General features: G+C 40.6%; 1 protein-coding gene across 3 annotated transcripts in view; it reads left to right on the top strand.

Annotated features, from left to right (window-relative positions):
* Nucleotides 1–24922, top strand: part of LOC140483040 (clathrin heavy chain linker domain-containing protein 1-like) — a 59693-nt gene that overhangs the window by 25471 nt on the left and 9300 nt on the right. For 2 of the 3 annotated variants that reach the window (XM_072580937.1, XM_072580935.1), the window contains 3 exons: nt 7375–7462; nt 14525–14631; nt 17002–17176. In XM_072580937.1, the coding sequence (XP_072437038.1) occupies nt 7375–7462; nt 14525–14631; nt 17002–17176 (370 nt within the window). The remainder of the gene's footprint in view (nt 1–7374; nt 7463–14524; nt 14632–17001; nt 17177–24922) is intronic. The other variant, XM_072580936.1, reaches the window with a different exon arrangement.

The following is a 24922-nucleotide window of genomic DNA, read 5'->3' as shown; positions in this document are numbered from 1 at the left end:
CACTTTGATCACAACAATTGATGGATGATTTCCAACAATTTGGAAATCATTTCACCTACCTAGGATTTTACTTACTTTGATCTGATCCTCCCTGTTGTCATACCTTTTTGACAGCATGAGAACTGTTTATACAGCTAAAGCCTGGATGTTTGGAGGAACAAGAGGATTAGATGCACCATCTGGAGCAGCAATAACACCCATGGCAACAGCAAGCGTTTGTTTCTCAGGACATATAGACACAGAATTCAAACTCAAAAGAAAAAATGATCTAAATCTTCTGATCTCAGTCAGAATCCCTATTTCCTACCCAATCAGACTAAAAGTTGTCCATTTACCTTTACTGCAATTTATCAAGAAAATTTGAGACCAGAGACTTTCCAGCAAATGCAACATAGTCACAGGCTGAAATCCACGCAACCAGTAGCAGAGTGGATCAGCACTAAGACAACCAGTCTTTCTCAGCAGTAAGTGCCACAATCTGTGGTTTAGGTGTCCTTAAGCCACTTTGACAGCTATTGAGAAAAGAGATAAGTGTGTATAGGTGTCAGGTGGCTGGAGTGTGAGGGTGCCAGATGGGTGAGATAAAGTGTCAGGTGGATGAGATATGAGCTAAGCAGCTGAGAGGGTAGGATGCTAAGTGTGTGATGACTACAGGTGTCAGGTGGGTGGGTGTCAGTTCAAATCAGGGGAGAAAATTGCTTCCTGGGAAAGGTAAAACAGCTGGAGATGGAGCAATCTTTCCATATCTTCTATCATTGCATTCTATCTTCTGCCTTTTCAAAGAAACAGAGAAGTTCAATTGAGAGTTGGATGGAGAATTTGACTTACCAGAATTTCAGAGTCAAACTTGCAAACTGAGTGAAGGTGTTCAGTTGAGAAATCACTCAGCTTGCATTTAGTGTTCAATTGTATAATTTGTAACTCTCCAGTTGTTGCTGTATGTTACCATGTAAACTGGAATGACTCCTTCAAAAAGCCTTCAACTTTCTTACATTCTTCCAGTGAACTCTTGAAGTTATATGAGTGCCAGTATTACACTCCACCTCCACTTTTTTGCCTGGAGTAAGCTTATAACTTGGACATTATGCAGAGGAAAAAGGGGTGGAAAACAGGCATGAGGGGTCTCTGACTCCTTTGCATTTCAAACATCATTGCAAAGTTTCCTCTGAGAAGACAGAACAGATGCAAGTATTTAAATTAATTCGAAGTGTTTTAGGAGTTATGTCATGGTACCTTCACCTTACTACCAAAGCAGCAAATGCCACAGCAAGTGGGCCTTAGATCTTGCATCTAACCTCCTCAGATTGGGTAATTGACAGGAGTCAAACTTCTTGTGGAACTAGAAATTTAACAATTTTTTTTAAATATAGGCTTGCACGTGACCGATAGGAGAGAGAAGATACTGTTTTTGGATAGCAACCAGAAGACCCTGAGGCTAGTGGGCATTACTGCTACCACAGACCCCTTAAATTCTTTGAGAATGCAAATAGTACAAATTTGTGAGCAGAATTTTGCAGAAATCTTTGATCTCCTGAATTTAAGCTTTGATGTTCTGTTTATCAGTAAATAACAAGGCTCAATGGATCCGAAAGGAAACTTGGTTTTGACATGAAATCATGTTTGACTAATTTATTAGAATTCTCTGAAGAAGTAACAAACAATATGTGTAAAGAGGAAACAATGGATGTACGATACAGTGATTTCCAGAAGGTACTTTGCAAAGTATGACATCAAGGGTTATTACCCAAAATATGAGGTCATAGATTAGGGATAACATTGTAGTATGGATAGAGGATTTATTAGCTAATAAAAAACAGAGGGTGGGAATAAATGGGTCAGTTTTGGCTTGAAAGATTGTGATGTGTGTTGTGCCTCATCAATTCTTTTAAATTTATTCCTATGACTTGGATGAAAGGACCAAAAGTATAGTTGCTGATGATGCAAAGATAGGTAGAAAAGTGAGCTGTGACGAGAATTTTAGACTGGTCAATGGAGTCTAATGTAGAAAATGAGAATGTGTCCAATTTGGCAGTAAAACTATAAAATCAGTGCATTGTTTAAATGGAAAAAGGATTGCAGTATTGTAAGGTACAGAGGGATCTCAGTGTCTTGGTTCAAGAATTACAAAAGGTGAGATTGACTGCAAGTAATTAGGGAAGCAAGTGGAATGCTGGTGTATAGTTTCTTGACAAACAGATGAGTGAGTGGTACCCAGCTTAGGTGGAAATGTGGAGTTTAAAGTCACTATCAGAACACGTAATTGAATGGCAGAGCAGTTGCTGAGGCCTAATAACCCATTCCTATGTTTGTATTTAGGATCATATTATGCAATACAGATAAGCTTATCCAAATTGTAAAATACAGACCTATGATCCTAAATACAAACATAGGAACTGGCTATTTGATCCCTGTAACCTGTTCTGCCATTCAGTTAGTTGGGGAGTGTAGAGTGAGGACAGGGGAGAGGAGAGTGAGGATAAGGGAAGGGGATGAGTGAGGATGCAGGAGGGAGTGTGGACACAGGGGCAATGGCAGAGGGCTTCCAGGACACAAAGTAGCAGGGACATATGTGTCATGAGGGCAGGGGAAAGGATTGGACTTAGGGGTGTTGAGGGAATGGAGGCACAGGGGAGGAGGACAGAGGGAGATGTGAGCTGGGGAGGCAGAAGAGGAGGGTGAAACAACCCAGGAGTAGAGTGGGGAGTCCTGATTCCAACCCTGTTCCACTCTCATTCTCGCCCCAATTCCCAATGTCCTAACTCCCCTGAGCCCCAACTTCACTCCCCCATCCCCTGTCTTCACTTCCCACTTCCCTGCATCCTCACTCCCCTTTGCACTCATCCTCACTTCCCATATTCTCTGTCCTCATTCCTGCCATCTTGCATCCCCGATCCCACCAATCCTCACTCCCATTACCACTTTCTCAATCACGCTTCTATCGCACGTTCTCACCCCCCCATCTCATGTCCTTACTCCCTCATTCCTCCAACCTTATCCCTTATCTTTCTGTGCCCTCACTCACCTTTTGCCAATATCTCCATTTCCAACATCCTGAGTCCTCACTCCTACCAAACCCAAATCCTCAACCTCACCCTATCCTCACCTCCCGAACCTCTATATCCTTCCTTCTGATCTCAAGTTCACACTCCCTCATCCTGCATGCTTACTCCCTTCCCTGTCCTCACCTCCACCACCCCACGTCCTCACACCCCTGTCCTCACACACTGTCCCATGGCCTCAGTCCTGCATCCTGTCTACCCTCATGTCCTCACTCTTTTCATCCTACATCTTCATTCTCCATGTTCCACATCCTCACTCACCCCGTCCTGTGTCCTCACTATACTGCTTCCTAACATCACCAGCACCCCGCTATCCTCCCTCTGCTTCCCCACACCCTCATTCACCACTGTCCAGCATTTCACTATCTCCCATCCTCATTTCCCAACTTGCTAAACACCATTTGAAAATCTCATGCTTTTCTCTGAACGTGCACAGTCCAATATAACCTCATTCTTAAATTTTGCATGACACTGTGCCTGGAATTGTGTGTGTGTGTGTTTCTGGATTAGTCAGCAACCGCTGCCATCTTTTAAATACTGTGGAGTTACTTGCAGAAGGCAATTAAAATGCTTTACTGCAAAATTTGGCTTTGTAGCTCCTGTATTTTGGGGTACAAATGGTGCTGGTACTGCGTATACTCCTTGTGGATACTTTTTTGTTAGAGTATTAGGGTGGGCATTAGGATCATGTGTCAGGAGTAAGCAAAGTAGGCAAATCATGTTTTTAGTATGTAACTAGTTCACCTCTATGGTGATATTTACGACCTCAAAGTTCGTGTTAAGGCCCTCCTTTAAAGGCTTACAACAACTAAGCAGCAGGAAGGATCCCCTTACCTGTACTACTAAAAAAAGTGTTAGTTTCTGGCTGAATTTTACTACCTTTAATTGAGTTTGTAGAATTGCTGTGTTCTGTCGAGTTCTCCACTATTGTTTACAATTTATAGAGCCTGTGGAGGATGTCTTGCATTGGATGAAGGATTTCAACTTGAAGGTTTCTGCCTAGATCACTTGCTCCCAATTGAGGGTGCTGTAGTTACCAAACCCCTTCACCTGCAGTATAAGAATGATTGAGCAAAGGCGAGCAAAATTTGGCAGAGAGGGGAGGAGGTCGGGGAGAAAAGATTTCTGTAGGATTTGGACACTCAGAGGTCCTTTGCCTCTATTTCACTGTGGAATGTACAGCTTTGGACTGTACTGTCTGTGCATTGGCAGTAGCAATCTGGGCTGGCTACAGCAAAGGCCCTGATAGAGGGACAATGGTAGGACAATGTGTATAATTGTGAGCCCCACATTTATCTGTCATTGGAAAGAATGTAGATGTGATTTACAAGAATGGTTCCAGAAATGAGAAACTTCAGTTATGAGGACAGACTGAAGAAGTTGGGACAGATCTCCTTGTAGAAAAGGCTGAGAGGAGATTTGATAGAAGTTTTCAAAATCACAAGTGGGCTTGATAGATTAAATAAGAAGAAGCTGTTCCCAATCATAAAAGTAAAAAGGACGAGCAGACAAAGCTTTAATATGATGTTCAAACAAGGGTGATGTGAGAAAAATGTTTTCACAAAGCAAGTAGCAGCAGTCAATTAATCGAATATCGGATTATCCGGCAAGATCACAAGGTCCTGATGCTTGGCTAAAATATGTTTTCCGGCATTCGATTATCCGGAATTTGATTTACTGAACAAAATACATCCCACCCATGTCCTTCGGAAAAACGAGGTTCCTCTGTAGTTTGAGTACAGAAAGTATTGTCTGGAAGTTTGAGGGAGGCAATTTCAGTTGAGGCATTCAAGAGAACATTGGATGATTATTTGGATAAAAATGGTATGCAAGGGATATGAGGAAAAGTCAGAGATTTGCACTGGGTACTAGAACTGACACAGGCACTATGGACCAACTTGCCTCCTACTGCACTGCAACAATTATGTGATTCTAGTAGGCAAATGCTGTCACTCTGAAGTCACACAGCAGATTAATGGTCCAAGGATCTACTGATGTTCTCCAGGTACTATGTCTTGGCAGGTCTGAGACATTAGAAGCTCATGTGAAAGCTGGTATCTGCACCTTGATGATAGCATAGTTTGAAGCTAGAGAGTTTAAAACTGCTATCATAACAGGAAGGTGAACTTATATCACTTGACAGAAGTTCTACTATAGTACTCAGATTTTGGGTAGCTTTGCTTCTGTTGCAATAGAAGCTGAGATATTGGCCATTAGACACTACATGATGGTTGAGTCTTTGAGAATTCACATGACATGAGTCATCCCTTCTATGCTGGGAAGGATGGTCTTCAAAATCTGCACAAAACAATGCACAAGATCAATCCTGTCTATGTTCTTTGACTGTGACTGCAGGCTTTCCTAGGTACAAGTCACTTTGAATTTTTCTTCATTGACCTGCTTTTCTAATTAACCTGTTCAGAGATATTATTACCCTTTTTTATTTAAAAAATATACTTCATTCATTGAAGTTTACTGACACAAAAGCAGTTCAGTTCTGCACAGTTGCATATCAAGCAAACAAACGAAACGTTGAACTTTGACTATCCCAAAAAACCTAAAGAACTCTCTTACCAACATTTGCATATTTGAGGCAGTAGGAGGATCTGATAACAAAATGGACCCCCATTTACCTTCCGCAGAAAGAGCTCAGACAGTAGTCTTTCCCCACTGTGCTTGCTGGAGCTGCCCCAAGTATTAATGCATCACTTAGCACATTGTCCTGGACCTTGGAATGTGCAAGTTTGTTTCACTCAGTCAGGTTTAACTCATTGCTGTGGAAGACCAACAAGGTTCAGGCAGACCAAAGAGCATCTTTCACTAAGTTCTTGGTCACGATGTGCATCCCGGGTAACAGACTGTAGAGCACAGTGTCCGTGTCATGGAGCTACTCAGGACAAACCTCAACAGAGGTTATTACACATCTCTGGAACAAGTGGGACTTACACCCAGGCCTCCTCAGTTCAGGGTAGGGACATTATACTGCACCACAAGAGGGTCCCCTTCAAGTCACTTTGTCAGTATCTGCTCAAGGAGAAATGCACCTCTTCTTTAAAATGCACAGGCTTGCTTTAAGTAACAAAGGTGAGCTGGAATTCCTGATTTTGCAGCCCCTACTCAGGTGAGCAGCCATTCAAAATGTACTTTGTGCCAGCTGCATGTAAATGAGCATGCAGCACAAAGTTTGTGTGAGATTGCATTAGAATGAATAGTGATGTGAGTTAATCAGGCATCATATTCCCTACACGTTTTCAGTCTTATTCAACTTTTTTCCTCCTTTTTGTCATAAATCCACTTCCAGCAATATTAATAGAAAAATACCAAATTGCCATCTTTAAGGAATATTTTCAGTGCTAAACTATCTTTTGAAAGATTTGCACTCTAAAATATTGCCCGTTTATGTTATATAGGCACAGCACGGAAACAGATCTTCAGTCCAACTCATTCATACTGACTAGATTTCCTAAATTAATCTAGTCCCATTTGCCAGCATTTGGCCCATCGCCCTCTAACCCCTTCCTATTCATATACCCATCCAAATGTCTTTTATATGTTGCAATTGTACCAGCCTCCACAACTTCCTCTGGTACCTCATTCCATATACCACACTCACCACACCACTCTCTGCATGAAAAAGTTCCCCCTTAGGTCCCTTTTAAATCTTTCCACTCTTAACTTATTAGTTCATGGAAGATTTCACAATAAGCAATATGCAAATAATGTAGATGGAGAAAATAACATGACAGTTTGCTTTAGAAAGCATTACATGGCCTACTTTATACATCAGTGCACAGAACCTGCTGTGCTTTTCCAGCAACACACTCTCAACTCTGATCTCCAGCATATGCAGACCTCACTGTCTCCTTTGTAGCAACCTGTAGAAGCTGAGGAAGATAAAAGACAGCTGTAACCTTCATATTGTGACCTGCCTTCACTTTGGCTGGAGGTCTCTAAGACATGCTGTAAACTTCGTAAGTGTTTCCATGATGATTCAGACTATTTGGAATGATCGTTCAGCCAAATTTGGTCAGTAAAATTAAGATGAATGAGAGTAGTTTCTCTATGGTTTTCCTTCATGCTGTAAGAAAACTCACAGCCTTTGTTCAACATCTTCTCTGATTAGTTAGTCAGGATCTAAAACTCTTCCTTAAGTATCTAAAGATTCATGACACATTTGATGGAATGTCAATTGTATGGTTGTATCACAGTGTATTTTCTTATCAATTGAAATTTTAATGCTTAACTAACAGTACATACATGAATCTGTTAGATTGTTGTATTCCATAATAAAATATTGCATTTTGTCCCGATACAGAAGTTGATAATCTTTGGCCTGAAATATTGCATGCTGATGATCCGAGCACCATTAATGAACCAGCATACTTGTTAGAATATGTTGAGAGGTGAGCTGAAATGACAAATTGAGTATGTGAATATTTTCATTGTTCAAAGAGTTATCTACTACTTTTAATCAATTATAGGATTGCATTGTTCTATAAAAAAAGAATGTTTATGAACATGAAAAAAAATGAGCAAAGTGATATAGAAAGTTGTCCATCAACCAAAAGGTGGCTTTGACACCTTAAAAGATTCGAGACATCTAGTTTCCTCAACAAAAGCCACAGATACAGTCAGGAAGATGGGTTAACTCCAGGAAAGGTAAGAAGGGTAGGCAGGTAGTCTTCTGTGGCTATCCCCATTTCAAACAAGTATGCTGTTTTGAAAAATGTAGAGGGTGTTGGATTCTCAGGAGGATGTAGCATTGAACAGCCAAGTTTCTGGTATCGTAACTGGCTCTAATGTAATGAGGGGTAGGTTGGGTTCCAAGCGATCAGTTGTGATTGGGGTCTCTCTAGTCAGAGGCACAACAGATGTTTCTATTGCCAGCAGCAAAGAATCAGAATGGTGTGTTGCCTCCCTGATGCCAGGATCAAGTATATCTCTCTAGAGGTGCAGAATGTTAAAGGGGAGAGGGACCAGTAGTAGGTCATTGTACACATTGGAACTAATGACTTAGGAAAGGAAAAGGATGAGATTCTGAAGGGAGGATATAGAATGTTAAGTAGGAATTTAAAAAGGAGGTCCTTGAGGATAATAATATCTAGATTACTGCCGGTGCTACGAGCTAGTCAGGATAGGAATAGGAGGATAGAGCAGATGAATGCGTGGCTGAGGAACTGGTGCAGGGGAGAAGGGTTCACCTCTTCTGGGGTAGAAGTAACCTGCAATTCAGATTGCGACTGAATTGGAAGGGGACTAATAAACTGGCAGAGAGATTTGCTAGAGCTGCTCGGGGGATGGGACCCAGGAAAGTAGTGAGGAAAGAGATCAATATAAGACTGGTGGAGATGGGAAAAGGAGCGAGTCAAACTGTCAGGGCAGACAGGAGCAAAGCAGAGAACAATATAGGATTGTGAAATTAAACTGCATTTATTTCAATGCAAGAGGTCTAACAGGGAAGGCAGATGAACTCAGGGCATGGTTAGAAACATGGGACTGGGATATCATAGCAATTACAGAAACATGGCTCAGGGATGGACAGGACTGACACCTTAATGTTCCAGGATACAAATGCTATAGGAAAGATTGAAAGGGGTGGGGGGGAGGCTGGGCAAGAGAGGAGGGGGAATCGGCATTTCTATTAAGGGATAGCATTGCTGCTGTATTTAGGGAGGATATTCCTGGGAATACATCCAGGGAAGTTATTGGGTGGAACTGAGAAATTAGAAAGGGATGATCACCTTATTGGGATTGTATTGTAGACCCCCTAATGGTCAGCAGGAAATTGAGAAACAAATTTGAAAGGAGTTTTCGGTTATCTGTAAGAATAATATGGTGGTTATGGTCTGATTTGGAGATGCCGGTGTTGGACTGGGGTGTACAAAGTTAAAAATCGCACAATACCAGGTTATAGTCCAACAGTTTTAATTGGAAGCACACTAGCTTTCGGAGCGTCGCTCCTTCATCAGGTGGTAGTGGAGGGCTCAATCTTAACACACAGAATTTATAGCAAAAATTTGCAGTGTGATGTAACTGAAATTATACATTGAAAAATTGATTGTCTGTTAAGCCTTTCATCTGTTAGAATACTGTGATAGTTTCACTTCTTTCATGTGTAAATCACAAAACCTTTTTTTAAGAAGTTTCATTCTCAGGTTAGTTGTTAACAATGGTGACAGCTAGACAATATGTTGAAGGTGTTGGCCCTCTGTGTTCTCTGTCTATGCCATGATGCTTAGATTGATTCTAAGCTAAAAAGTGAGATAACAGAGTTTTACATGAATTCATGCAGTTTTTGAGCTCAGACTTCTCAATGAATGCATGCAGTTTTTGAGCAAAGTGTAATGTAACCCTGCAAGTACAAATTCACCCCACAAAATATATGTGTTCCTGTGGGTCTTTCTGTGTGTGTGTCTGTCTGGGTTGGGGGTTGTGAGTGTGAGAAAGTGTATGTGTGTGTAGTGAGTGCAGAGCATCTTAAGTCTGTGAGGGGGTGCATGTGTGAGTGTATGTGTCTGTAAGCGTGTGTGGGTGTCTGTGCGCATCTGTGTATACGTGTGTCCATGTGTATGTATGTATAGGAGTGCCTGTGTGTGTGTGAGAATGTGTGTGTGTGTGTAGGAGTATCTGTGTGTGTGTATAGTGCAACGGTGGTCACCTGTAATGTGACATGAACCCAAGGTCCCAATTGAAGCCCTCTCTATGGGTACCAAACTTAGCTATCAGCCTCTGCTTGGCCACTTTTCTCTGCTGCCTGTCCCGAAGTCCACCTTGGAGGATGGTCACCCGAAGGTCCGAGGCTGAATGTCCTGGACCACTGAAGTGTTCCCCAACTGGGAGGGAACCCTCCTGTCTGTTGATTGTTGTGCGGTGCCCATTCATCCGTTGTCGTAGCCTTTGCTCGGTTTCCCCAATGTACCATGCCTCCGGGCATCCTTGCCTGCAACGTATAAGATAGACAATTGTTGGCTGAGTCACATGAGTACCTGCCATGTACAAGGTTATGGTAGGGGAGTTTAACTTTCCAAACATAGACTGGGACTGAGTCAAGAGTGTGGTGCTGGAAAATCACAGCAGGTCAGGCAACATTTGAAGAGCAGGAGAATCAACATTTCGGGCATAAGCCCTTCGTCAGGAATGAGGCTGGACAGGTGACTGACGTGTCAGTGGTGGAGCACTTTGGGGCCAGCAAACATAATTCTATTTATTTGTTTTAAAATAGTAATAGAAAAGGATAGACTGGATCTAAAAGTTGAAGTTCTAAATTGGAGGAAATCTAATTTTGACGGTATTAGGCAAGAACTTTCAAAAGCTGATTAGGGGTAGATATTCGCAGGTAAAGGGACAGCTGGAAAATGGGAAGCCTTCAGAAATGAGACAGCAAGAGTGCAGAGACAGAATATTCCTGTTAGGGTGAAAGGCAAAGCTGGTAGGTGTAGGGAATGCTGGATGACTAGAGAAATTGGCGTTTTGATAAGAAAAAGAAGGAAACATATGTCACGTATAGACAGGAGAGATGGATTGAATCTTTTAAAGAATATAAAGGCAATAGGAGTACACTTAAGAGGGAAATCACGAGGGCAAAAAGTGGACAAGAGATAGCTTTGGCAAATAGGAAACCCAAAGGAATTTTATAAATACATTAAGGATAAAAGGGTAACTAGGGAGATAATAGGACCCTTCAAAGATCAGCAAGGCGTTTATGTGTGGAGCTGCAGGAGATAGGGAAGATACTAAATTAGTATTTTACATCAGTGTTTACTGTGGAAAAGGACATGGAAGATATAGAAAGAAGGGGAATGGATGGTGACATCTTGAAAAATGTTTGTACTATAGAGGAGGAAGTGCTGAATGTCTTGAAATGCATAAAAGTGTATAAATTCCCAGCACCTGATCAGGTGTACCCTTGAACTCTGTGGCATTCTAGGGAAGTGATTGCTTGACCCCTTACTGAGATATTTGTATCATCGATAGTCACATGTGAGGTGCCGGAAGACTGGAGGTTGGCTAACATGGTGCCACTATTTAAGAAAGGACGTAAGGAAAAGCCAGGGAACTATAGGCCGCTGAGCCTGATATTGGTGGTGGAAAAATTGTTGGAGGGAATCCTGAGGGACAGGATTTGCATGTATTTGGAAAGGCAAGGACTGATTAGGGGTAGTCAGCCTGGCTTTGTGCACGGGAAATCATGTCTCACGAACTTGATTGATTTTTTGAAGAAGTAACAAAGAAGATTGATGAAGGTAGAGCAGTAGATGTAATCTATATGGACTTCAGTAAGGCATTCGACAAGGTTCCCCATGGGAGACTGGTCAGCAAGGTTAGATCTCATGAAATACAGGGAGAACTAACCATTTGGAGACAGAGCTGGCTTGAAGGTAGAAGACAGGGTGGTAGGGTAGAGTTGCTTTTCAGACTGGAGGCCTGTGACCAGTGGAGTGCCACAAGGATTGGTGCCGAGTCTACTGCTTTTTGTCATTCATATAAATGATTTGGATGTGAGCATAGGAGGTACAGTTAGTTAGTTTGCAGGTGACACCAAAATTGGAGTATAGTGGACAGCGAAGAATGTTACCTCAATGTACAATGGAACTTGATCAAATGGGTCAATGGGCCGAGGAGTGCAGATTGATTTTAATTTAGATAAATGTGAAGTGCTGTATTTTGGAAAAGCAAATCAGGGTAGTACGTATACACTTAATGATAAGGTCCTAGAGAGTGTTGCTGAACAAAGATACCTTGGAGTGCAGGTTCATAATTCCTTGAAAGTAGAGTCGCAAGTAGATAAGATAGTGAAGAATGTGCTTTCCTTTATTGGTCAGAGCATTGACTTTAGGAGTTAGGAGTTTGTGTTCCAGCTGTACAGGACATTGGTTAGACCACTTCTGGAATATTGCGTGCAACTCTAGTCTGTTTCCTATCCGAAGGATGTTGTGAAACTTGAAAGGGTTCAGAAGAGATATACAAGGATGTTGCCAGGGTTGGAGGGTCTGAGCTATAGGGAGAGGCTGAACAGGCTGGGGCTGTTTTCCGTGGAGCATCAGAGGCTGAGGGGTGACCTTATACAGGTTTATAAAATCATGAGGGGCATCGATAGGGTAAATAGACAAGGTCTCCCCTGTGGTGGGAGAGTCCGGAACTAGAGGGCATAGATTTAGGGTGAGAGAGGAAAGATATTAAAAGGGACCGAAGGGACAACCTTTTCAGACAGAGGGTTGTGCGTGTATGGAATAAGCTGCCAGAGGAAGTAGTGGAGGCTGGTACAATTACAGCATTTAAAAGACATCTGGATGGGTATATGAATAGGAAGGGCTTAGAGAGATGTAGGCCAAATGCTGGTAGATGGGACGGGATTAGGTTAGGATATCTGGTTGGCATGGACGAGTTGAACCAAAGGTTCTGTTTCTGTGCTGTACATCTCTATGACTCTATGGAAACTGGTAAAATCGGATATTTAGTTAATACGGCAAGATATACAGTTAATGAGACCATTAATAAGCTTCTTGCTGCTGTCTAGTGAGAATCTTGTTTTGCTGTCTAGACCTTAGTTGGAAATGAAGCTAATTGCTTCCAAACTTGAGAAGGGCCTTGCTCAATTTCTCATACGATTTTCCCAGATTTCTAGCCTTAACTTATGTTGTTCAGGGCTCTGTAAGCTTCCATTCGTATTCCTCTACTACCTGGGTCAGATTTGCCAAAGATATTGGACAGTAAGGAGACAGTAAGGCCTGAGGTCACAATTAAAATATTCTGTTATTTCTGCTGTATGAGTCTGAAAGGGTTAACATTTCATTGCAAGAGTGTTTGGAGATGTCGTGGCAAAGTGGTAATGTCATTGGACTACTAACTCAGGACCACAGGTTAGTGTTCTGGGACATGAGTTCAAATCCCAACTGGGCAGAGGTGAAATTTGAATTCAGCAAAAATCTGGAATTAAAGAAAAAAGCCAGCCAAATGATGATTGTATAACCTGTTGTTAAAAATAATCTTGTTCACTAATGCCCTTTAGAGAAGGAAAATCTGCTGTCCTTACCCTGTCTGGTAAACGTGTGATTTCAGAAATGTGGTTGATTCTTAACTACCCTCTGGACAATTAATAATGGGCAATAAATGCTGGCCAGACGAGTGATGCCTATGTCCCATGAATGAATAGAAAAAGCACAACCCACTGTAATGTCATGGGGCTCAGAGTAAAGACAAGTTTATAAGAGTCGAAAAGGGTGGCTTTGGAAAAACCCAGCAGGTCAAAGCAGCATCTGAGGAGCAAGAGAGCCAACACTTCAGGCATAACGCCTGCTGTGCTTTTCCAACGCCACCCTTTTTGACTCTGACTCTCCAGCATCTGCAGTCGTTACTTCCTACAAGTTTGTAAGAGACACAGCCGGTGCTAGTGTGCTCCTATCAGTTGTCGAATCAGATTTTAATTAGCAGGAATCTGTGAGAGCAAAAGAAATCAACAACACTCAAAAAAAATTTAGACTTTAGATTCGGAAGCTAGTGTCCTATGCAAGGGATGAGGGGTCACAGCGGTCAGCCAAGGGAGAGAATTAAACCAAGATTTTAATGCTTACCTCGGGTGCCCGTCTGCCCCTTATCCCTAGGCTGCGGCTGGATCGCTTCTTCAGTCCCCTGACAGAATTCACCCAGGTTATTTGGTTTTTGCTCGCAGCACCAAATGTCAAATTGGATTTTAATTAACAGGGATCTGTGAGAGCAAAAGATAGCAACAATACTCGAAAAAATCAGTTTGAACTGACAATAATCAACCTTTATTGATAATACTGCAGCAGTTTTGGCTAAAACTCAAGAGAGGAAGAGATAAAAGTTGTTCTCAATTTCTCTTCCAGGTTTCACACCTTTACAAAGGAAAGAATAACATTTATATACTTTAAAATATGCTGAGAAGTGACAAATTATCATGAAATGTCTATCATCCATAACATTGAATTTTGCCTTATTGGTTTTCTGAAATATTAATCATTCGCGTCATTCCATGACTTTGTTTTTGTGTACGGACGTTTTGTTTAGGCTAAAATCTGCAGTTCAAACTATACAAGGAGCCGTTAAGAAGATTACTGAAGTTTTGCCAAGGTTGCAGAATTTGTTTACATTCAGCCTGTCATGAATGCTGTTTCTGACTTTTTGTCACAGTCCTTTTTAACTTACTGATCTATTCAATAAAAATACTTATAAAAAAAAATTTACTGAACTATAGTTCAAGAGTTGGCCAATTTTTCCCATCATGCAATTTTAAATGTTCCCCACAATACCACAAGTCTCTGCACTAATATAAGTCATTTTCATTCATCCTGTAATTGTTGCAGTAATGGTTAGGTATTGTTTATTCAATATGACTCCTCTACTTATACCAGCTAGGTGGATATCCTAATCCATACCAAACAACTTTGGGGTTGAAGGAATCCATCACAGCTGCTGCTAAACTGAAACTTCCACTTTTTTTCTAGATTTAATAAACTGTTTGATGATAAGCAATATAAGGCAGCTGCAAAACATGTTGCAAATTGTCCCAGAGGAATTCTTCATAATTTGGAGGTCATGGAAAGGTTTAAAGGTCAGTTATGCTTTTTGTTCATTGCTATGTTTTATGCATCAAAATAGGGAAACTTAATCCTGCATCAGCAAATGTTTACTTCTAACTTTTACTAGTTCAAGAATTAAAAAGGGCTGCTCAGTAGTTCAGCAACTATGTCTATTAGAATGTTTCCTTAATATCATTATATTCATTTTGTTTTGTAGAATCTGTAAAAATTAGATCATTACAGCAAAATATTTTAGCAGTTAACAAATGATTTTCAATAGCAATCTCTTCTAGATCAACTTTTTATGTCATATAAAAGTAGCACACCTTCTTTAAAATAGCTCATTTAAGGACTCAAGTCACACTTTTTTCTTAGAGACTGCAATTAGTTAATTTATGTAACTATTATTAAACCGGGACATTCATGAAGATAAAAGGTATGCTTATCACTCCCTCGGTCCTACATTGTCATAGGTTATGCATATTGAAGAATTGGTGTTATGTTGTTATTTTATTTCTGACATATGGTCCCACGAAGCACTATTTCCTACTGGGAGCTCAATATTAGTCAAGCATAATCAAATTGAAGTCCATGGGGAAACCAGGTTATTATTAATTGCTTGTCATTTAATAAAATACTATAAAGTGGTTGTATACATATAATATAAAAAAGCTAAATTGATAAATAACAGATCTTGAAACTCAAAACTAGCATGCAAGCGTAACTGTTCAAGGGCAATTAAGGAAATAATTTTGGCTCTCAAAAATTTCCACATTCCAGAAGTGAATTAAAATATTTACATTTTTAAAATTTCTACTGTCAGTGATGCTCAGGAAGCCTTCTTTAGCTAAGCAGCCAATCTTGAGTTACTATACATATTGCATTCCCACTTGAAGTTTATCTCTGATGAAGACCATTGAGAGCAAGGTAACTTTTCTTTGTCAGGTTAGCATGAATGTATGCTTCTAAATAGTGGATTACCATATAATTTCTAAATTTGGAGTAGAACTGAAAATATCTCTGTGATCATTGCTTCATTATAATTAAATATTCAAATTAATAACACCAATTTGCTTTATAGCTTTTTTACTAATAATTCTGAGATTTACAACAGTAAAAAGATAGTGTTTATTGCCCATCACTAGGGAAGACATTAAGAGCTAATCCAATATTTTGTGATCGGAGTCACCTTAGGCCAGATTAGGTCAACAATTTAATTTTCACCTTAAAACAAGCAGGTATCATTGGGTTCTTGTGTCACAGTAGTACCCTGCTTCTGGGCCAGAGGTACAGGTTCATGAACCACCTGCAATGCAAATATATCTCTCTATACATTCAGTCAGGTTGATACAAAATATTTTCAACAATTATTGTGGTCATTTTTGATTCCAAATGATCAAAATTATTTAATTGAATCTTGTAACCTATTATGATGGAATTTGACCAAGCAAATGAAAACCAATGTAGAGGCTGTAATTCAGCACTGTAGGGCCTTCCTTTTAAAAAAAACACATTCCAACTTAAAGTTGCTATATAATAGTAAATGAAACACTTCTAATATAAAGTTCAAAAATATACAGTAAAAGAAATCTGGTAATTTTTTACAATGCTTACCCTCATTGCTGACACTACTTGTCACCTATCCTGCTGCCACACCTGCAGCTATCAAACCACCCTGATTTCTGGTGACACTCCAAATTGAAGCCTGTGCCAAACTCTAATACATCCTTAAACTGCCGATCCTCCAACTTGCAGTCTCTGCCACTCCTCTCACTGAACCCCTTGTTCCCTGACTCTGCTGCACATTGCTTCCCTTTCCCAAACCCTATCAGTGAGTGAGGAAGCTGTGGCGGAAGCAGGACTATGGGAATGTGACTGAATATCATAAGGCTGTTTGTGGCATTGATGAAAACAGACAACAGACATTGATGAAAACAACCTCTGTTCAACACTTCCGTATCCAAGCTTTCACAACTGTGAAACTTTGGCTTTGGAGCCCACAATCTCAGTAAAGGAAGTGTGCAGATTGAGTCATGCAGCCTGATGGACAATGACTTAAAAACACATTGGGCAACTCTGAATGATAATATAGGGGTCATTGACAGAATAACATTGAAACAGAACAACATAAAATGTCAAATTTAAAAGAGAATTTTCTATGTGTGTGAAAGATTTGTCTTAATTTTCCCTTCAATTTGAGGAATTGCTTTGCTCATACTAACAGGCTCTCCATAATAAAAAAAACTGAGATTCGGAGCTAATAAGTAGTTAGCAAACATAGTCATCCTTGCTGTGTTAAACACAATGAACCTATTTAAGATAGGTCATTTAAAATGCATAACAATTGTGTATGAAGGTACATTTTGTTCTTAGACCAACTGTAATAATATTTTCTCCCTCAGCTATCACAGAATATGAAGGGCATATTTCTCCTCTCCTGCAATTCTTTGAAGCTGTAATGAACTCCTTTTCTGCTGTCAAACATTCACCTAACGCAAAAATGTCATTCGAGGGAGTAGACTGTGCACTGACGCAAAACCGACTGGACCTGGTCATTCACTGGATCATACAACAGAGGTAATAGTCTAAACTCAGTAGAATCATGTTATTAAAAACAGGGTTACTTACTACTGTACAAGGCACAAGGAAAACAGTTGTGTATTCCACGGATTAGCAAAAATGTGACTTACAGCTGAAAATTCTATATTTGAAAATATCATACTTGTTAACAGTTCACTGAAACATTTTGATGGAGCAAAGTTGCAACAAGTTTGGAAAGAATGTAAAGCATAAAAACTGCAGGAAACAGTTAGGAAAATGACTGGTCTAAGGGCATATAAAACATAGCAACACTGAATAAAGTACATATCCTAGAAATCATAGAATCATTACAATGTGGAAGCAGACTACTTGACCCAACAGTTCCACACCAACTCTCCGAAGAGTAACCCACCCAGAACCACTCCACTACCTACTACTCTATATTTACCCCTGACTAATGCACCTAACCTACATACCTCTGAACACTTTGGGCAATTTAGCATGGACAATTCACCCAACCTGCACATTTTTGGATTGTGGGAGGAAGCCAGAGCACCCGGTGGAAACCCACACAGACACAGGGAGAATATGCAAGCTCCGCACAGTTGCCTGAGGGTGGAATCTAACTAGGGTGCCTGGAACTGTTTTTCCGCGTTGTTTATGTCAGTCATGAAGCTGATATTTGTTTCATCTTAATATGAATTAAAATGGCAGTAAACACCAATTTGAACGAACTAATTTAGAGAACTATTTTGAGTTAGCAATGGAAATTTTAATACACGTAGGAAATCTGGTAGCAAAGGGTTGAGCAAAGTAATTGGATAAACCAAAAGACACGTAAAAGTATGGCAAAATATAATTAAAGTTATGAATTGTTAGGTCAGCATGAGATAGACTTAATCTGTGTGAGACCCTGGCTGAGTATGTCTGGGAATTTGGTTCAAAGTAGGAATTTGGTGCAGCGGGGGAAACAGATGTTTTAAATAAAGATTACTGCAAGACGTATAGTTTGCTGAGTGAAGAGTTTGGTCAAGGTTGGAGAGTAACCCACCGAGACCGATTCCTCTATCCTATGACTCTACATTTACCCCTAACTAATGCACCTAACCTTTGCATCCTTGAACACTATGGGCAATTTAGCATGGCCAATTCATCTAACCTGCATATCTTCAGATTGTGGGAGGAAACTGGAGTATCCAGAGGAAACCCATACAGACACAAGGAGAATGTGCAAACTCAATACAAACTTTTTCCTTCTACTCTTTTTCAGTAAGTTCATTGGCTGTTAAGAAACTGCTGTTAGGGACTATCTTTAAGTTATTGTAGAAAACATATTATCTTTAAATGAGTAGCTAATACTTGGATTTAACTAAAAAAGACTAGAATTAAGGGTAAGTCAGGGCAATACAGTGAAGTAGTCTAGGTGGCACGGTGGCTCAGTGGTTAGCACTGCTGCCTCACAGCACCAGGGTCCCAGGTTCGATTCCAGCCTCGGGTGACTGTCTGTGGAGTTTGCACATTCTCCCCGTGTCTGCGTGGGTTTCCTCTGGGTGCTCCAGTTTCTTCCCACAGTCCAAAGATGTGCAGGTCAGGTGAATTGGTCATGTTAAATTGCCCATAGTGTTAGGTGCATTAGTCAGAGGGAAATGGGTCTGGGTGGATTGCTCTTCGCAGGACATGTGGACTTGTTGGGCCGAAGGCCTGTTTCCACACAGTAGGGAATCTAATCTAATCCAGAGCAGGACAAAGTTAACATAAAGGAGATAAAGTTAAGGCATAGCAGTGCAACTCATTGAGTGTAATGTATGGTCTGTAATACATGTGAAGACAAGGAGCCTACTGATGTCCTAGATGGCCATATGTATAGGAAATGTTGCCATTTGCAGAAGTTTGCATTCCAGGTTTCAGAATTCAAGTGGTAGCTGGTGTCACATCCACAAGGCTGAAAGGTACAGAGCAGCTGCTGGTCATTTTTGTAGGAGGTATGTGTACTTTCAAAGATTATGGTCCATATTGGTACTAATGTCTTTGTTAGGAAGGATATATAGAGTCCTGTGACTAGAATCTAGGAAGATAGGGAGAAAATTAGCAAGGAGGACTTAAAATGTTTTATATCTGCAGATTATTTCAGTACCATGTGCAAGTGAGTACAGAAACAGGTAGGTTAATACATGGCTGAAAAGATGCTGCAGGAGGGAGGGCTTTAAATGCTGGGAACACTGGAACTGGTTATGGGGAATATATCACCTAAACAAGCTGGGCGGGTTGCACCTGAACAGAGCTGGAACCCAATTCCTTGCGGGGAGTTTTGCTGTTGCGGCTGTGAGGGCAGTATTTGGTGACTTGGCAGGAGTGTCAGAACCAAGAGAGGATATTAGAAAATAATACCAGGATTCACAAAATATTTGGAGAGATATATAGCACTAGCAGAATAGTAAGTTAATAGTTGAAGTCAGAGTAAGGGATGACGGGGTGAAGTAATGAAGTCTAAGTGAGAGTTAGTATGCATCTCTGTATTGTGTGTACAGTAAATAAGTCAGGTAAATAAGATTTGGAAGTTCTAGGCACAGATTGCTTTGTGGGAAATATGATATTGTGGCAATAACAAAGACCTGACTAAAGGAAGGGCAACATTGGATGTTAGATATTCTTGGGTACAAGCTGTTCCCAAGAGGAGGAGGAGGGCATGACAGTATTGGTTAAGGAGACCATTGTAGTGTTGAAAGAAGAGGATGTTCATAGGTTTCAATGGTGGAATTAGGCTGGTGCTAAGGAACAAAAAGATGCAGAGACATTGCTTGGTGTGGTCTATAAACCACCAACTAAAAGGAAGACTGAAGAGGAACAAATCTACAGGGAAATTACAGAATGATGCCAATATTATACTGTATTTATAATGGAAGACACACAATTACCCAAATATACTTTGGGGTACTGGTAATGCAAGAGGTATTGAGGGACATGTGTTCCTAGACTGTGTTCAGGAGAATTTCCGACAGCAGTATGTTTCTAGTCCAACAAGAAAAGTTGCACTGTTCTTCCTGGTTCTTGAAATGAGGTGGGCCAAGAAGACCTTGTGTCAGTGAGGAACATTTGGAAGGCAGTGAGGTTGTGTGGTTGTTTGTATTGTGTGGTTTAGGATGATGATAGAGAATGACAAAGGTCAATCTAATGTAAGAAAATCTATTGGTTAGAAGCTGACTTTTTAATGAGGCAAGAACTGAACTGGATCAGGTTGACTGGAGCAAAACCAATGGGAAAACTGTAAATGAGCAATGGGTTACCTTCAAAGGGAAGATGATTCAGTTGTAGTCAAGACTTTTTTTCTCGAAATGGAAATGTTGGGCAAACAAATCCCGAGCTCCTTGGATGACAGAGGAATACATCTCCTGGATTTGATAGTTTGCATCTTAGTCTCATATTTTTCCTCTGGGGTCAGGTCCACAAGCTCAAGCAACTTTGATTTTGAACTGAAAGATTTTGACTCCAGCAGTGGATGATAGGCAAGTGAATGATGGGGTCAGACTTGATGACCAAGAATCAGGTAATGGAACTTGTCCATGGTATAAAAACAGGACCTGTAAAGAGTTCCTGATGTAAAGCAGGAAATGGCGTCATTACCCAGAGGAAACATCAGTCAAGAGTCAAGTGAGCACAACCTGTAATGGTTGTTAGCTGGATGCTGACACTGAGAGATATGGTCTGCCATGGGTTTCCAACAGGAAAATATTGTAATGATTGAAAATGACTGTCTTACAGTCATATAATATGGAAACACACCCTTTGGTCCAAACAGTCCATAATATGAACATAATCCTGAACTGAACTAGTTTCACCTGCCTGCTCCTGGTCCATATCCCTCCAAACCTTTCCTATTCATGTACTTCACCAAATGTCTTTTAAACATTGTAATTGTGGCCACATCCGCCACTTCCTCAGGAAGTTAATTCCACACATGATCTACCTTCTGTGTAAAACATATGCCTGTCTTGTATTTTTTAAATCCCTCTCCTCTCATCTTAAAAATGTGTGCACCCCGGTCTTGAAATCCCCCATCCTAGGGCAAAGATACCTATCTTTAACCCTATCTATAAACTTCCATAAGGTCACCTCTCTACCTCCTGTGCTCCTGTGAAGAAAGTCCTAGTCTATGCACCCTTACTTTATAACTCCATACCTGGCAACATCCTGGTAAATGCCTTCTTGTCCTTGATATAAAGGTAGTATTTGACCAATTATGCCTCTAAAAGTCCGTAGTAAAATTGAAGTCAATGGAAATTTGAGGAAAACTCTCTGTAAGATGTAGGAGCACAAGTAGTCATTCATCCTATCGAATCTGCTCTGCCATTCAACGAGACTGATAATCCTCAAGGCAAAAGTGGGTACTGCAGATGCTGGAGATTAAAGTCAAGACTAGAATGGTGCTGGAAAAGCACAGCAGGTCAGGCAGCATCCAAGGGGGCTGCCTGACCTGCCGTGCTTTTCCAGCACCCTTGATTCCCTCACTTATTAAAAATCTGCATATCTCAGCCTTGAATATACTTAATGATCCAGCTGCTATAGCTCTATAGAATAAAGACTTCTTCCTTCAGAGGGTAATGAATCTGTAGAAATTCCTCATTTCTGTCCTAACTGGGCAACAGCCTTACTCTGACAGTGTGCCCTCTAGGCCTAGATCTCCCACAACAGTATCTATCTGTCAAGCCCCTTAAGAATCTTAGATGTTTTGATAAGTTGCCTCTCATTTTTCTAAACTCCAATGAATACAGGCTCAACCTACTCACTGTCACCTTGTAAGAAAAGTCCTTCATACCTAGTGAACCTTCACAAGATTGCCTCCAATGGCACTATATCTCTCCTTAGAAAAGGGGAGTAATATGCTTCACAATATTCTAGGTTTTATCTAACTAGTGCCTTGTACAGTTTTCATTCAAACATTCACTCCTTCCACCATCAAAGCTCAATAGCAACAGTGTGTACCATCTACAAAGGTGCACTGAAGAAATTCACTAAAGCTCCTTAGATAATATCTTCCAAACTCACATCCAGTGCCATCTAGAAGGACAAGGATAGCAAATAGGAAATCACCTTCAAATTCCCCTCCAAGCCACTTTACGTCCTGATTTGGAAATAGATTGCCAATTTCTTTCAGCGTCACTGGGTCACAATTCTGGAACTCCATTTCTAGTGGCACAGTCGGTGTACCAACACGAAATGCATTGCAATGGTTCAAGGTGCAGCTCACCACCATCTTCTCAAGGGCAACTAGAGATGGACAATAGATGCTGACCCAGCCAATATCAACCACATCCCATGAATGAATAAAATAAAATCCCCTTGTAAAGAATAATAATATTCGATTAGCTATCCTAATTATTTTTTGTACTTGCATGCGAACTTTTGGCAATTCATACAAACAAAGTGCCTAGATCTCAGTGCATTACAGAGCTCTCCAATCTCTCGCCATTTAGGTAAAATGCTTCCTTTTTATTCTTCCTGCCAAAATGGAGAATTTCACGTTTGTCACATCTTTATCAGCTCACTTAGCCTATCCATATTCCTCTTCAGTATCCTTGTGTATTCTTCACAACTCACTTCCCAACCTATCTGTGTGTTGTCAGCAAATTTAACAGTGATACCTTTGGTCCCTTCATCAAAGTAATTTACATAATTTGTAAAAGGTTGAAGCCACAGCACTGAGTTCTGTGGCACACCATTTTAGATTAGATTAGATTAGATTAGATTACTTACAGTGTGGAAACAGGCCCTTCGGCCCAACAAGTCCACACCGCCCCGCCGAAGCGTAACCCACCCATACCCCTACATCTACATTTACCCCTTACCTAACACTATGGGCAATTTAGCATGGCCAATTCACCTGGCCTGCACATCTTTGGACTGTGGGAGGAAACCGGAGCACCCGGAGGAAACCCACGCAGACACGGGGAGAACGTGCAAACTCCACACAGTCAGTCGCCTGAGGCGGGAATTGAACCCGCGTCTCAGGCGCTGTGAGGCAGCAGTGCTAACCACTGTCTTTCCAAGCAGAGAATGACCTTTTATGCCCACTCTCTGTTTCCTGTTAGTTAGTTTCTTCCTTGTTGCTAGGTCAAAATCCTAGAATTCTCTCTTTATCAGAACAGTAGGTGTATCTCATAGAGTCATAGTCATAGAGTCTTAGAGATGTGCAGCACAGAAACAGAGCCTTTGGTCCAACTCATCCATGCCACTAGGTATCCTAAATTAATCTAGTCCCATTTGCCTGCATTTGGCCTATATGCCTCTAAACCCTTCCTATTCATATATCCATCCTTTTAACTGTTGCAATTGTACTGTCCACCATCACTTCCCCGGCGTCTCATTCCAAACACCACCCTTTGCGTGAAAAAGTTGTCCCTTAGGTCCCTTTTAAATTTTTCCCCCTTACCTTAAACCTATGCCCTCTAGTTTTGGACTCCCACATCCCTGGGAAAAAACCTTGTCTATTTACTATATCCATGCCCCTCATGATTGTATACACCTCTACAAGGTCCACATTACAGTTCCTGAAGATGACTCACCTCCGCCTTCTCAAAGGAATGGGCAAAAAATGTTGTCCTTGCCAACAAGGTTCACATCAAATGAATGAATGATAGCTAAACTATTTGGCTCAGAAGGTCCAAGTTCAGGTTTTACCTCTCCAAAGCTGTGTGAGAACATAACCAAAAAGGTTGATTTAAAAAAGATGTTACCATTTTAAAATACTTAATAAAAGGTATATCTATACTGCGAACTGACAGTAATTTAAAATGAGGTTGCTGAGGTAGGAGATATTTCATCCCATTAGTCTAGCCTGAATAATGACCCTAAAAATGAAGGGCGTGTATATTAACTATCTGTGCTAACTATTCTGTGGTAGGATTGAGAATGCAGTGGGTCAAATCTGTGGCACTGATTAGCAGAATCTAGCTTCCTACATTCAGCCTACTTTCGTTTGAGTTTGGTGATAGCATACAGATTATTTATGTTAACAAGAGTCCTTGCCACAACATGTTCTAAAGGCGTACACAATTCCTGATAAACTGAACAATTATATGAAACAGTTCTTTTCTAATCAGACTTCCTCTGTTCAAATAATTGAATTCCTTAGGACTTTGGGTCTTTCAAACAAAAATTTACTATTTCTTAGGATTTTTAAGATTATTTGGAACTGTACTGTTTACATAACTGTAGCAGCTAATCTGTTTATTGGTGTCCATAAATATTCTTCTTGGTTTATCACAGAAGTGAGATACTCCAGGACAAGAGCTTAAGAGATGTAATGCACTCAATGTAATTGTCAGGATAATTTTAATATTCATTTTTCATGTCGTGAAGCAGAGACTGTATTGCTTAGACTTCACAAGGGAGGTGGGGGAAGGGTGTCCTGTATTATAGCACTTCTAAGACTGCAAACATTATTGTTATCTCTTGTGCCCTGCATAATTTAGCATTTAAAGAAACTAACAATAAAACATTAATGTATTCAGGGAGGCAAAAGATAAAACAGAATTGAGCCAACTTTATTCTGCCACCCTTTCCTATTCCATTGTTCTTGGATGTATTCACGGTATACCCAGACACTTGTGTTTAAGTTGGCCACTAGGGAGTAGTAAAGTAACTGAAACTCTGGTACTGGTATTGAAAAGGAAATGTATAATGTCTACCTTGTGAGAAATTCAGTAATACCAGGGAAGTGAGGTCTGGTCAACCTCATCTCAGGGCCTGATTCACCTCTTCCTCCGCTACATTGATGACTGCATT

Source organism: Chiloscyllium punctatum, chromosome 11 (genome assembly GCF_047496795.1).
Source record: "Chiloscyllium punctatum isolate Juve2018m chromosome 11, sChiPun1.3, whole genome shotgun sequence".
Taxonomy (NCBI): Eukaryota; Metazoa; Chordata; class Chondrichthyes; order Orectolobiformes; family Hemiscylliidae; genus Chiloscyllium; species Chiloscyllium punctatum.
The sequence above is the reverse complement of the archived record's forward strand: the minus strand, read 5'-3'. Positions and strand labels throughout refer to the sequence as shown.